The 15,752-nt window shown below is 39.6% G+C and overlaps 1 protein-coding gene across 3 annotated transcripts in view; it reads left to right on the forward strand.

Annotated features, from left to right (window-relative positions):
* Gyf (GIGYF family protein Gyf) overlaps positions 1 to 13,738 on the forward strand; it is a 138,480-nt gene extending 124,742 nt beyond the window's left edge. For all 3 annotated transcript variants that reach the window (XM_070088908.1, XM_070088909.1, XM_070088910.1), the window contains exon 9: positions 13,502 to 13,738. In XM_070088908.1, the coding sequence (XP_069945009.1) occupies positions 13,502 to 13,723 (222 nt within the window). In that variant the 3' untranslated portion in view covers positions 13,724 to 13,738. The remainder of the gene's footprint in view (positions 1 to 13,501) is intronic.
* Positions 13,739 to 15,752: the final 2,014 nt, after the last annotated feature.

Here is a 15,752-nt window from a genome sequence, read left to right on the forward strand (position 1 = left end):
TACATTGTGTAATTGAATGTTCATAGTGCATACTTTTGTAGTCTGTTTTTAATAGAATACTATTCATGTTTATATTTATATTTGCCTGGGTTTACTCACCCTAAAAGTTTTAAAAAAGTAGCTCAAGCATGAAAACTTTTCTGTTCAGAGATTTATATGACCTGGCTTGGGGAGATCTGGTTGCTTACTGTGGTTCGGTATGGCATATATTGTAGTGGCTCTCTTAACCTCAACACATGAATGACCCACAGCTATCATCTGATTAACACTTAGACTGTTAAGGGTCTGAAATGAATGTACCCTCAATATCAATGATTTTTTAAATAAAAAATAATTGTATCTTAAACAATTTTCTTTATCTCCATTACTTTTGGAGATACAGTAGCCCCTTTATTACACAGATTTATTTGGCACATTTTGGTTATTGCACTGTTGAAAATTTAAGGCATAATTTTTTAGAACACTTGGTAAAATTAACTTAACATGGTTCCGTTTGTGGGTGGGGACCGCCTTGTTGTGGGTCAGACCATTGTGTAAGCTGGGGAAGACCTACCGCCATCCCCTGCCACTCTGACACTCCTGCCACCCCCATCTCAGCCTTCTCTCCTAGGAGCTAGCTGTGTTTGTGATTGTGTTTTGATCTTTTAATTGCCATATCTTGTATCTGCCAAACAATTATGGCAACTAGTAAGCATACGAGTGTTGTTGAAAGTGGCAAGAGAAAGTATAAGTGTTTAAGTCTTAGAGATGCCAGGAAAATAGAGATATTAGACAAGAGAGAGCCTACGGCCTTAATGAAGTATCAGTTTGTACAGTTCAAAAAAAAAAAAAAAAAAAAAAAAAAGGTAAATATACGAGTTTGTGTGATGAATGACTGACCAACTTGACTGACTGACTTGACTGACCAACTTACTTGACTGATTTACTGAATGACTCTACTGATTTACTGATTTTACTGACTTGACTGACTTTACTGATTTACTGATAGACTTTACTGACTTTACTGACCGACTGACTTAACCGACTAATTGACTTTACTGACTGATTTATTGACTGGACTTACTGACTTGACTTTACTGACTTAAAGTTAGACATTTTTACTAAAGAGTACCTGACAAATCTAGAGGCAGTGCTCTGAAACAGTGTCTAAAGCACCTGATTCCTTACTGTCAGCTGTATAATGTACTGCAGGGTAAAATAGCTTAGAAATCCATTACAGAATTTATGCACACTCCAATACAACCATCGGCTTTAGTATTAGAACCTCTTCTGCCCACCTCAGCCCAGTAGGGCCACAACATAACTCTCCACTTTCTTCACAATCATCGACAAACGCCCACAGTTTAAGGAAAAAATACTATTTTTTTTGCATTTGTAGTCTTAAGCTGTAAAAACAATGTAATACATCACGACAGTGAACAACAATTACATATTCACTTTTATTTTTGTAAGATCTGGAGGTCTAAAAAAAAAAATTTTTTGGCTTTTTGGGGCCCCCAAGAATTATTTTTTTTTTTTATTATCACACTGGCCGATTCCCACCAAGGCAGGGTGGCCCGAAAAAGAAAAACTTTCACCATCATTCACTCCATCACTGTCTTGCCAGAAGGGTGCTTTACACTACAGTTTTTAAACTGCAACATTAACACCCCTCCTTCAGAGTGCAGGCACTGTACTTCCCATCTCCAGGACTCAAGTCCGGCCTGCCGGTTTCCCTGAATCCCTTCATAAATGTTACTTTGCTCACACTCCAACAGCACGTCAAGTATTAAAAACCATTTGTCTCCATTCACTCCTATCAAACACGCTCACGCATGCCTGCTGGAAGTCCAAGCCCCTCGCACACAAAACCTCCTTTACCCCCTCCCTCCAACCCTTCCTAGGCCGACCCCTACCCCGCCTTCCTTCCACTACAGACTGATACACTCTTGAAGTCATTCTGTTTCGCTCCATTCTCTCTACATGTCCGAACCACCTCAACAACCCTTCCTCAGCCCTCTGGACAACAGTTTTGGTAATCCCGCACCTCCTCCTAACTTCCAAACTACGAATTCTCTGCATTATATTCACACCACACATTGCCCTCAGACATGACATCTCCACTGCCTCCAGCCTTCTCCTCGCTGCAACATTCATCACCCACGCTTCACACCCATATAAGAGCGTTGGTAAAACTATACTCTCATACATTCCCCTCTTTGCCTCCAAGGACAGAGTTCTTTGTCTCCACAGACTCCTAAGTGCACCACTCACTCTTTTTCCCTCATCAATTCTATGATTCACCTCATCTTTCATAGACCCATCCGCTGACACGTCCACTCCCAAATATCTGAATACGTTCACCTCCTCCATACTCTCTCCCTCCAATCTGATATTCAATCTTTCATCACCTAATCTTTTTGTTATCCTCATAACCTTACTCTTTCCTGTATTCACCTTTAATTTTCTTCTTTTGCACACCCTACCAAATTCATCCACCAATCTCTGCAGCTTCTCTTCAGAATCTCCCAAGAGCACAGTGTCATCAGCAAAGAGCAGCTGTGACAACTCCCACTTTGTGTGTGATTCTTTATCTTTTAGCTCCACGCCTCTTTGCCAAGACCCTCGCATTTACTTCTCTTACAACCCCATCTATAAATATATTAAACAACCACGGTGACATCACACATCCTTGTCTAAGGCCTACTTTTACTGGGAAAAAATTTCCCTCTTTCCTACATACTCTAACTTGAGCCTCACTATCCTCGTAAAAACTCTTCACTGCTTTCAGTAACCTCATTTTTCCCATAAGTTCTTCTGTTTATCTAACATGGTATTTTCAGGACTGTAACTATTGTGTAGTGTAAGGGTCTACTGTATAAAGCATAAGTGACATTTGTGACAATTGAAAGTGATGCTTGAGTGCTTGCAGCATGGAGGAAGTTGTAGTGGAGTGTGAGCAGGGTAATATTTTGTGAAGGGATTCAGGGAAACTGGTTAGCCGGACTTGAGTCCTGGAGGTGGGAAGTACAATGTCTTAACTTTAAAGGAGGAGTTTAGGATATTGGCTGTTTGGAGTGACATCTAAAATGTCGTATCTATGCACCTTGGCAAGGACATTGATTATGTGTGATGATTGTGTGTGAATGATGGTGACTGTGCTTCTTTTTGGGGCCACCCTGCCTCAGTGGGAGATGGCTGATGTGTTAAAAAAAAAAAAAATCATATCACATTTCACTTGTATTTATTGTTCAGTCACTAAATGGAAACACTAACATGTTTATGTAAATGGCATTTACTGGCTACCACAATACTCTGCACACAAGAATTTTTGTACTATGCACACCTATGAGACAGACCTTTTTTTTCTGATGTAGTCTGAAGCACTCCAGTCAGGACTATTTTGGAAGCGCTAGAATTTACCTCCTTTTGGTAAAATGTTGAGCTGAATTTTTACTATCTGTGGCAATTTGTTGCTAAGGTGTATGACTAGACTAGAGTAACTCAAAGGTAAGGACCCACAAGGGTGAGTGGGAAGTGAGGATTGATGAAGAATAGATGGGGGAGAGGAAAAAGACTACAGAAAAAGAAAAAGATCCAGGGTTAAACCCAGCAGCAAAAGCATTGTATGGCTTGTGCTCTTCAAGATTGGTTGGGCAAGGTCAGACTGTGTGGTGGCACCTAAGTTACACTAAGCAAACTCAGTTACAGTGGAACCCCGAGTTTTGAACTTAATCTGTTCCAGGAGCTAATTCCAAAGTCGAAACATTCGAAACTCGAAGCAATATTTCCCATAAGAAATAATGTAAATACAATTAATTCATTTCAGAAACCCAACAATATTCACAAAAAATTACATTTTATAGACATTAATTATAGTTTTACATACACAAAACAAACAAACATACCATCCACCAATACCATCCACCGATACCATCCACCAATACCATCCACCGATACCATCCACCACCACCACCACCATCCACCGATACCATCCACCACTACCATCATCCACCGATACCATCCACCACCACCACCATCCACCGATACCATCCACCGTCACTGCCATCCACCACCAATGCCATCCACCACCAGTGCCATCCACCATCACTGCCATCCACCACCAATACCATCCACCACCACCACCATCCACCACCACCACCATCCACCACCACCACCATCCACCACCATCCACCATCCACCACCAATGCCATCCACCATCACTGCCATCCACCACCAATACCATCCACCACCATCCACCACCACCACCATCCACCACCACCACCAATACCATCCACCACCATTCACCACCATTCACCATCACCACCATGGTAGCTTATTTCACAGTCACACTTAACCCTTTGAGGGTTTTCGTCGTACTAGTACGTCTTACGCGTAGGGGTTTTTGACGTACTAGTACTCATAAATTCTAGCGACCTCAAATCTAGTGGGAGAAAGCTGGTAGGCCTTCATATGAAAGAATGGGTCTATGTGGTCAGTGTGCACAGTCTAAAAAAAATCCTGCAGCAAACGGTGCATAATGAGAAAAAAAAAACTTTTTCCATTTTGTTTTAATAAATCAGCGACTTTGCAGTGTATTTTCGTATGGTATTTATTGTTGTATTCTAGTTTTCTTGGTCTCATTTTATAGAATGGAAGACATATTACTGAAATTGAGATGATTTTGACTGGTTTTACAATGAAAGGTGCCTTGAAATTGAGCTCAAAGTAGCAGAAATGTTCGATTTTTACCAAACTTCAAAAGTAAACAAATCGTGCCAAGCGTGCAATACACGTCAACTGGTGAGTCTAATATTCTTTCACAAGTGCACCAATAATATTTATACCATTTTTTACACTAATGCAGTAGTCTGCATAACAGTAAATCTTATATTTTTTGTGAGAATAAAAATTCAAAGTGGAAAGCAAAAGAATATAAGAGGGGCCTTGAGACGTGACTAATGACTAGAGGAAATGTCATTTTAGTGCCAGGAATGTCTTTCTTGTTTATTCTGGACCCTATTCCGAAATTGGCATCTTTTGAAATTTGTGTGAAATTGGCAAAATTGCTAAATTCTGACCACTGTACTGGATAGTTGAATTTATAAATGGGTGGTTTCTTGCACCCATTCGATAGAAAAAATGGAGATCTAGCGAAATATTCATGTTTTTTGTCGACTAGTACAGTGAAATTGGCCGAAAATGGGGCTCAAAGTGGGCAAAATCGCCGATCCGTAAACATCGCCGAGACCGCTAACTTTGCGAGAGCATAATTCCGTAAGTTTTCTATCAAATTTCAAACTTTTGGTGTCGTTATGATCGGGAAAAGATTCTCTATCTTTTCATAAGAGAAAATAATTTTTTTTTTTTTTTAAATTTGGCCGACCCTGAGAACGAGTTTCGGAGAGGGCCTGTCGACCCTCAAAGGGTTAATAAACAAACACCAAACACAATGAATTAATTGTGAAATGTTTGAATGAGAGCACAGGTTAGTGTTCACTCAAGCATAAACAAAGCCAGACTGGCTCATGACACCTGCGTGGGGATGCGGGCAGGCGGATAGGTCTGGTACACGGTTCGAAACACAGGCAAGTTCGATACTCGGGACAAAATTGATTCGAAAAAATGGTCGAAACTCGAAGCGTTCGATAGTCGATGCGTTCGAAACTCGGGGTTCCACTGTACCTTAATTAATAGCATATGCATCAATATTTAGACAGTAAATATTAAGTGTAAGGAGGGCATACAGCAATATATTAAATTAAACTTAAATTTTCCTGAAAATATCATAGGCTATTCCAGTCTATTTGGTTATTTTAAATTTAAAATTTCATTCTAACCATAATGGTAGTTTTTCCATAACATACAAACCCTGGAGGTGGGAACGTCAGTGCCCACACTCTGAAGGACGAGTGAGGATATTACAGTCAGAGAATAAACTGATTGTGTGGCAACACACTTCTTGGAAGACAGTGATTGAGTGAATGATGAGTGGAACTTTCTGAAATAAGTTGTTTACAGAGGAACTTTTTTTGGTGCCGTAGCACAGCACAGCACTGTGGATTATCCAGTGAATTTACTCTTAAACAAGCACCCACCCATTGCTTGGCATCCATTGTTCCCAGCAACATGTAAAAATATGAAGCAGTGAAATGTTAATGATGTCTTGGTAATTTTTTATTGATTTTATGAAGCTGTATTTATGCCTGAAGTATTGTAAGAGAAAAATATGTGCATGTGGGATGTGAACATGACATGCATGTAATTGTCAGGGTAGACAAAAATAGGCACTTTGCTAGGAATGTTACATAAATAAGGGGAATGTTTTTTTTATTTTTTTTACCTTATTTGTCATTTCCCACTAAGGTTAAGGCATTTTATAAAAGGAAACAATCACCGTCACACATTCTGTTGCCAGAAGGGGCTCTTCCTCACTCCTCTGGAGTGTTATTCCTCCCTGCCCAATGCATGTTATCATCACCTTCATCTCATCATTAGCATTTGACAACTTGTCAAAGTACAGGTCTCCCTCAACATTCGCGTTTTCCACTTTCGTGAGCTTCAAACATTCGCGAATTCCCAGCCGCCAAATTCCCAGCTGACAACTCATGCATGTTGAGTCCTCTGAAGGTGATGAACGACAAAGAGAGAGGCATAATTCCCTACAAAACTCTGTAGATGTTTAGAAATGGTTTCAGTTGCCCATCACAATGTTCTTCACAAGGAAGCCTGCCACTACAGTCTCCATCCCTTTACCCAAGGTCCTATCGAAGCTAAAACCTTGGGTAGTTTCAAATTTAGGTTGGAGTAGGGGTGTTAGTAAATGGGGAGATGGAGGTATTGGGTAGATGGCGAGAATATTTCGAGGAACTTTTAAATGTCGATGAAGAAAGGGAAGCGGTAATTTCATCCACTGGCCAGGGAGGTATACCATCTTTTAGGAGTGAAGAAGAGCAGGATGTGAGTGTGGGGGAGGTGCGTGAGGCATTACGTAGAATGAAAGGGGTTAAAGCAGCTGGAACTGATGGGATCATGACAGAAATGTTAAAAGCACGGGGGGGGGGGGGGATATGGTGTTGGAGTGGTTGGTATTTTTGTGTAATCAATATATGAAAGAGGGAAAAATACCTAGGGATTGGCAGAGAACATGTATAGTCCCTTCATATAAAGGGAAGGGGGACAAAAGAGATTGTAAAAATTATAGAGGAATAAGTTTACTGACTATACCAGGAAAAATGTATGGTAGGGTTGTTAGTGAAAGAATTAGAGGTAAGACAGAATGTGGGATTGCGGATGAGCAAGGAGGTTTTAGAGTGGGTAGGGGGTGTGTAGATCAAGTGTTTACATTGAAGCATATATGTGAGCAGGCTTTAGGTAAAGGTAGGGAAGTTTTTATTGCATTTATGGATTTAGAAAAGGCATGTGATAGAGTGGATGGGGGAGCAATGTAGCAGATGTTGCAAGTATATGGAATAGGTGGTAAGTTACTAAATGCTGTAAAGAGTTTTTGTGAGGATATTGAGGCTCAGGTTAGGGTGTGTAGAAGAAAGGGAGAATACTTCCTGGTAAAAGTAGGTCTTAGACAGGGATGTGTAATGTCACCATGGTTGTTTAATATATTTATAGATGGGGTTGTAAAAGAAGTAAATGCTAGAGTGTTCGGGAGAGGGGTGGGATTAAATTATGGGGAATCAAATACAAAATGGGAATTGACACAGTTACTTTTTGCTGATGTGCTTATGGGAGATTCTAAAGAAAAATTGCAAAGGTTAGTGGACGAGTTTGGGTGTGTGTGTAAAGGTAGAAAGTTGAAAGTAAACATAGAAAAGAGTAAGGTGATGAGGGTATCAAATGATTTAGATAAAGAAAAATTGGATATCAAATTGGGGAGGAGTATGGAAGAAGTGAACGTTTTGAGATACTTGGGAGTTGATGTGTCAGTGGATGGATTTATGAAGGATGAGGTTAATCATAGAATTGATGAAGGAAAAAAGGTGAGTGGTGTGTTGAGGTATATGTGGAGGCAAGAAATGTTATCTATGGAGGCAAAGAAGGGAATGTATGAAAGTATAGTAGTACCAACACTCTTATATGGGTGTGAAGCTTGGGTTGTAAATGCTGCAGCGAGGAGGCGGTTGGAGGCAGTGGGGATGTCCTGTCTAAGGGCAATGTGGTGTAAATATTATGCAGAAAATTTGGAGTGTGGAAATTAGGAGGTGTGGAGTTAATAAAAGTATTAGAGGGCTGAAGAAGGGTTGTTGAGGTGGTTTGGTCATTTAGAATGGATCAAAGTAGAATGACATGGGGAGCGTATAAATCTGTAGGGAAAGGAAGGCGGGGTAGGGGTCATCCTCAAAAAGGTTGGAAAGAGGGGGTAAAGGAGGTTTTGTGGGCGGGGGGCTTGGACTTCCAGCAAGCGTGTGAGAGCATGTTAGATAGGAGTGAATGGAGACGAATGGTATTTGGGACCTGACAAGCTGTTGGAGTGTGAGCAGGGTAATATTTAGTGAAGGGATTCAGGGAAACCAGTTATTTCATATAACCGAACTTGAGTCCTGGAAATGGGAACTGTGGTGCCTGCACTCTAACGGAGACGTTTGGGATATTGGCAGTTTGGAGGGATATATTGTCTATTTTTATACGTATGTACTTCTAAACTGTTGTATTCTGGGCACCTCTGCAAAAACAGTGATTATGTGTGAGGTGAGGTGAAATGTTGAATGATGATGAAAGTATTTTCTTTTTGGGGATTTTCTTTCTTTTTGGGTCACCCTGCCGCAGTGGGAGATGGCTGACTTGTTGGAAAAAAAAAAAAAAATTTCAGGGAAACCGGTTATTTTTATATAGCCGGATTTGAGTCCTGGAAATGGGAAGTACAATGCTTGCACTTTAATCCTTTGACTGTTTTGGTCGTACGTATATATACGTCTTACGAGCCACCGTTTTTGACGTATATATACTCATTATTCTAGTGGCTTCAAATCAAGCAGGAGAAAGCTGGTAGGCCCACATATGAGAGAATGGGTCTGTGTGGTCAGTGTGCACCATATAAAAAAATTCTGCAGCACAAAGTGCATAAAGAGAAAAAAAAAAACTGACCGTTTTTTTTTTAATTAAAATGCAGAGTTTGTGGTCTATTTTCATATAGTATTTATGGTTGTATTCTCGTTTTCTTGGTCTTATTTGATAGAATGGAAAACATATTATAGAGATAGAGGTGATTTTGATTGGTTTTACTATGAAAAGAACCTTGAATTGGAGCTCAAAATAGGGGAAATCTTTGATTTTTGCAGATGTTCAAAAGTAAACAAATGATGTCATTTTCCAATAAATGTCCAAGTAACCATTCTAATATGCGGTCATGAATGGGTTGACATTATTTATACAATTATTACAATATTGCAGTAGTCTCTATAACAGTAAATCTTCTATTTGTTGTTTGAATAAAAATTCAAAATAGAAAGCAAGAGTAATATCAGAGGGGCCTGGAGACATGACTGATGAACAAAGAAAATGTTATTTTAGAGCCAGGAATGTCTGCATTGTTCATTCTGACCCCTATTTTGAAATTGTCATTTTTTTTTAAATTTTTGTGAAATTGACCTAATTGCAAATTTGACCACTTTATTGGGTAGTTAAAATCAGTAAATGGGCAGTTTCTTGTACTCAATCGATAGAAAAAATGGAGTTCTAAAGAAATAGCTATGAGTTTGGTTGACTGGAACAATGGAATTAGCCAAAAATAGGGCTCAAAGTGGGCAAAATCGCCGATTCGTAAATATTGCTGAGGTCGCTAACTTTGTGAGAGTGTAATTCCATCAGTTTTCCATCAAATTTCGTTCTTTTGGTGTCATTACAATTGGGAAAAGATTCTCCATCATTTCACAAGAAAAAAATTTTTTTTTATTATTTTTTTTTTTTTGAAATTTTGCGACACCAGGAAACACCTCAGTCGAGGGGTTAAAGGAGGGGTTTGGGATATTGGCAGTTTGGAGGGATATGTTGTGTATCTTTATACATATATGCTTCTAAACTGTTGTATTCTGTGCACCTCTGCAAAAACAGTGATTATGTGTGAGTGAGGTAAAAGTGTTGAATGATGAAAGTATTTTCTTTTTGGGGATTTTCTTTCTTTTTGGGTCACACTGCCTCGGTGGAAGATGGCCGACTTGTTAAAAAAAAAAATACACGAGTGAGAGGGGTTGGATTTGAGTGGGAAAGGAGGAACACTGTAGTAGGCCTGTTGGCCTATACTTGGCAGGTCCTTCACAAATCCAACCCACTAACAGAATAAATGCTACCCATGCAATAAGCTTTGATAATTTTGTTTACTCACATGTGAGTCCCAGTCAAATCCAACCCCTCTCACTTGTGTATTTATCCAACCTAAATTTGAAACTACCCAAAGTTTTAGCTTTGATAGGATCTTGGGTAGCTTTAAAAAGAGATTGGACAAATATATGAGTGGGAGGAGCATGTATGTACATATGATACATTTATTTGTTTTACGATATTTTCATGTGTTTTATGATTGTTTCTGGTTAAATAGATTAAGGAAGCAGTGTTTTATTTTATTTCCCTACAATATATTGGGGCACCAAACATTCAGGATTTTTCAGCATTTATGAGGGTCTTGATCCCCTAACCCTTGAAAATGTTGTGGGAGACCTGTATTCTCTATCTAGCCACTATTTTCACCTCCCAATTTAATATATCTCCGCCATCATTTTTAAGCTCTGGATCTAGACTTTTAATGTTATTATTGTATAATAAATTTTTTTTTAAATGCTTATGTTTTAAATTTGATGAATGAAAATTGGGTAGCTTGTGAGAGGTATTTACAAAGTAAAAGTGTTATAAGAAGAGTAGAGTATGTGGAGAGTAAAAGAAAAGTGAAGAGAGTGGTGAGAGAGTGCAAAACGAGAGCAGATGATAGAGTGGGAGAGGCACTGTCAAGAAATTTTAATGAAAATAAGAAAAAATTTTGGAGTGAGTTAAACAAGTTAAGAAAGCCTAGGGAACAAATGGATTTGTCAGTTGAAAACAGAGTAGGGGAGTTAGTAGATGGGGAGATGGAGGTTTTGGGTAGATGGCGAGAATATTTTGAGGAACTTTTAAATATCGACGAAGAAAGGGAGGCAGTAATTTCATGCACTGGCCAGGGAGGTATACCATCTTTTAGGAGTGAAGAAGAGCAGGATGTGAGTGTGGGGGAGGTGCGTGAGGCATTATGTAGAATGAAAGGGGTAAAGCAGCTGGAACTGACGGGGTCATGACAAAAATGTTAAAAGCAGGGGGAAGGGGTGACATAGTATTGGAGTGGTTGGTATTTTTGTTTAATAAATGTATGAAACCTAGGTAGTAGGTTGGTAGACAGCAACCGCCCAGGGAGGTACTACCGTCCTGCCAAGTGAGTGTAAAAGGAAACCCTGTAATTGTTTTACATGATGGTAATATTGCTGGTGTCCATTTTTCTGTCTCACAAACACGCAAGGTTTCACATACGTCTTGCTACTTCTACTTACACTTAGGTCACACTACACATACATGTACAAGCATGTATATACACACCTCACTGGGTTTTTCTTATATTTTCTTACTGTTCTTGTTTATTTCCTCTTACCTCCATGGGGAAGTGGAACAGAATTCTTCCTCCGTAACCCATGCGTGTTGTAAGGGGCGACTAAAATGCCAGGAGCGGGGGGCTAGTGACCCCTTCTCCTGTATATATTACTAAATGTAAAAGGAGAAACTTTCGTTACTCCTTTTGGGCCACCCCGCCTCGGTGGGATACGGCTGGTGTGTTAAAAGATAAAAGAAAAAATGTATGAAAGAGGGGAAGGTACCTAGGGATTGGCAGAGAGCATGTATAGTCCCTTTATATAAAGGGAAGGGGGACAAGAGAGATTGTAAAAACTATAGAGGAATAAGTTTACTGAGTTTACCAGGAAAAGTGCACGGTAGGGTTATTATTGAAAAAATTAGAGGTAAGACAATGTAGAATTGCGGATGAGCAAGGAGGTTTTAGAGTGGGTAGGAGATATGTAGATCAAGTGTTTACATTGAAGCATATATGTGAGCAGGATTTAGATAAAGGTAGGGAAGTTTTTATTGTATTTATGGATTTAGAAAAGGCATATGAAAGTGTGGATAGGGAAGCAATGTGGCAGATGTTGCAAGTATATGGAATAGGGGGTAAGTTACTAAATGCTGTAAAGAGTTTTTATGAGGATAGTGAGGCTCAGGTTAGGGTGTGTAGAAGAGAGGGAGACTACTTCCCGGTAAAAGTGGGTCTTAGACAGGGATGTGTAAAGTCACCATGGTTGTTTAATATATTTACAGATGGGGTTGTAAGAGAAGTAAATGCTAAGGTGTTCGGGAGAGGGGTGGGATTAAATTATGGGGAATTAAATACAAAATGGGAATTGATGATATGCTTATGGGAGATTCTAAAGAAAAAATGCAAAGGTTTGTGGAAGAATTTGGGAGTGTGTGTAAAGGTAGAAAGTTGAAAGTGAACATAGAAAAGAGTAAGGTGATGAGAGTATCAAATGATTTAGATAAAGAAAAATTGGATATCAAATTGGGGAGGAGGAGTATGGAAGAAGTGAATGTTTTGAGATACTTGTAAGTTGACGTGTCAGCGGATGGATTTATGAAGGATGAGGTTAATCATAGAATTGATGAAGGAAAAAAGGTGAGTGGTGCATTGAGGTATATGTGGAGGCAAAGAAGGGAATGTATGAAAGTATAGTAGTACCAACACTCTCATATGGGTGTAAATTTAGCTTGGGTTGTAAATGCTGCAGCGAGGAGGCGGTTGGAGGCAGTGGAGATGTCCTGTCTAAGGGCAATGTGTGGTGTAAATATTATGCAGAAAATTTGGAGTGTGGAAATTAGGAGAAGGTGTGGAGTTAATAAAAGTATTAGTCAGAGGGCTGAAGAGTGTATTGTTGAGGTGGTTTGGTCATTTAGAGAGAATGGATCAAAGTAAAATAACGTCGAGAGCATATAAATCTGTAGGGAAAGGAAGGCGGGGTAGGGGCCGTCCTTGAAAAGGTTGGTGGGAGTGGATAAAGGAGGAGGTGTGGGCGAGGGGTTTGGACTTCCAGCAAGCTTGTGTGATCGTGTTAGATAGGAATGAATGGAGACAAATGTTATTTGGGACCTGACGAGCTATTGGAGTGTGAGCAGGGTAATATGTAGTGAAGGGATTCAGGGAAACCGGTTCTTTTATATAACCGAACTTGAATCCTGGAAATGGGAAGTACAATGCCTGCACACTAAAGGAAGGGTTTGGGATATTGGCAGTTTGGAGGGATACATTGTGTATTTTTTATACATGTATACTTCTAAACTGTTGTGTTCTAAGCACCTCTGCAAAAACAGTGATTATGTGTGAGTGAGGTGAAAGTGTTGAATGATGATGAAAGTATTTTCTTTTTGGGTCACCCTGCCTCGTTGGGAGATGGCCAACTTGTTGAAAAAAAAAGAATGAAAATTTTTAAAAATTATTTTCCAGGGAGAAATACAAGGTCCGTTCTCATCAAGTGACATGGCAGAGTGGTACAAGGCAGGGTACTTCACCCCCAACTTGATGTTGAGACGAGACTGTGATGATCAGTTTACACAGCTGGGAGACCTCACAAGAGTATTTGGCAGAGTTCCATTTATGCCAGGGCCTCCAGTACCACCACTGAAGGTAATCTACCTACTGGATATTATTATAGTAATGTGTTTCTAGTTACTAGGGTTAATTTGCTCTCATCTTTGCCTGATGCCAGATTCACAGTATTTTTGAGTGTCCAGTCAGACTACTAGTGACTACACTACTTTTCTTCTTTGTTTTTTAAGAACATAAGAACATAAGAATGTAGGAACACTGCAGAAGGCCTACTGGCCCATACGAGGCAGGTCCTTATCAAAACGACATCTACCTAAAGCTACTCAAGAAATAACTCCCGTACCCCTTGACACCAATCAAACCCAGCCCCTCCCACTCATATATTTGTCCAGTCTCTTCTTAAAGCTACCCAAGGTCCTAACCTCTATCACCCCACTGGGAAGACTGTTCCACGCATCTACAACTCTGTTAGAAAACCAGTACTTACCTATGTCCTTTCTAAATCTAAATTTATCCAACTTAAATCCATTATTCCTGGTTCTTACCTGGTTCGACACCCTCAGTACTTTATTAATGTCTCCCTTGTTTATGCCCGTCATCCACTTATACACTTCAATGATATCTCCCCTCATTCTACGCCTCTCCAGAGAGTGGAGATTTAAGGCTTTAAGTCTATCTTCATATGGGAGGTTCCTTACACAGTAAATCATTTTAGTCATTCTTCTCTGTATGTTCTCTAATGAGTCTATGTCCATCCTGTAGTAAGGGGACCAAAACTGAGCAGCATAATCTAAATGAGGCCTCACTAGTGATGTATAGAGCTGTAAAATAACTTTTGGACTTCTGTTACTTATACTTCTTGAGATAAATCCAAGTAATCTGTTGGCCTTGTTGCGCACACTGAGGCACTGCTGTCTTGGCTTTAGATTTCTGCTTACCATGACTCCCAAGTCTTTTTCACATTCTGTATGACCAAGCTCTACTTCACCTAGATTATAGCTTCGAGGGTTATTTTCATTACCAAGGGCAAGTACCCTACACTTATCCACATTAAACTTCATCTGCCATTTCTCAGACCAAGACATTAATTTGTTCAAATCGTCCTGGAGTTCATTGATATCCTCCTCAGAGTGAATTATACGGCCTATCTTTGTATCATCAGCAAACTTACTCATGTCACTAGTAATCCCTTCATCAAGGTCATTAATGTAAATTATGAACAAGAGAGGGCCTAAAACTGATCCTTGTGGAATGCCACTAGTGACTAATCCCCATTCAGATTTCACTCCATTAATGGTAACTCTCTGCTTTCTATTGGTAAGCCATGCCTCAATCCATGCTAGAACTTTACCTCCTATACCATGAGCTGCCACTTTTCTTAAGAGTCTCTTGTGAGGTACTCTGTCGAAGGCTTTACTAAAATCCAAATAAACAATATCATATTCCTTATCACTGTCAACTGCCTCAAATGTTCTATTGAAGAACGTCAGTAAGTTTGTCAGGCAGGAACGACCTCTCGTGAATCCATGCTGAGATTCATTTATCAAGTTATGCTCTTCAAGGTGACTTCTGATAATGTCAGCTATAATTGATTCTAATAACTTGCCCACTATAGATGTCAGGCTTATTGGACGGTAATTTGAAGGAGTGGACTTATCCCCTGATTTGAATATAGGAACCACATTAGCCATCTTCCACATCTCTGGCACAACACTGGTAAGGATGGACGCATTGAATACACTCGTTAATGGCTGACTAAGCTCCATCTTGCATTCCTTAAGTACCCTTGAAAACAACTCATCGGGTCCCGGGGACTTATTTTGTTTCAGTTTGTCTATCTGTTTAATAACCATGTCCCTCGTGACAGTAATATTAGTTAACTTAAATTCACCAGGAACTAAATAATTGTTAATTACTGGAATCTCATTTACATCTTCCTGTGTAAAAACTGACAAAAATAGTCATTAAATAAGGAACACATTTCCAGTTCATTATCCGTCAGCTGTCCATTCCCAGATTTCAGAGGTCCTACTTTTTCCTTCACCTTCATCCTATACACTTGAAAGAACCCCTTTGGATTAGTCTTTGATTCATTAGCGACTCTAATTTCATAGTCACGTTTAGCCTTTCTAATCGCCTTTTTTACTTC

Source organism: Cherax quadricarinatus, chromosome 26 (genome assembly GCF_038502225.1).
Source record: "Cherax quadricarinatus isolate ZL_2023a chromosome 26, ASM3850222v1, whole genome shotgun sequence".
NCBI lineage: Eukaryota > Metazoa > Arthropoda > Malacostraca > Decapoda > Parastacidae > Cherax > Cherax quadricarinatus.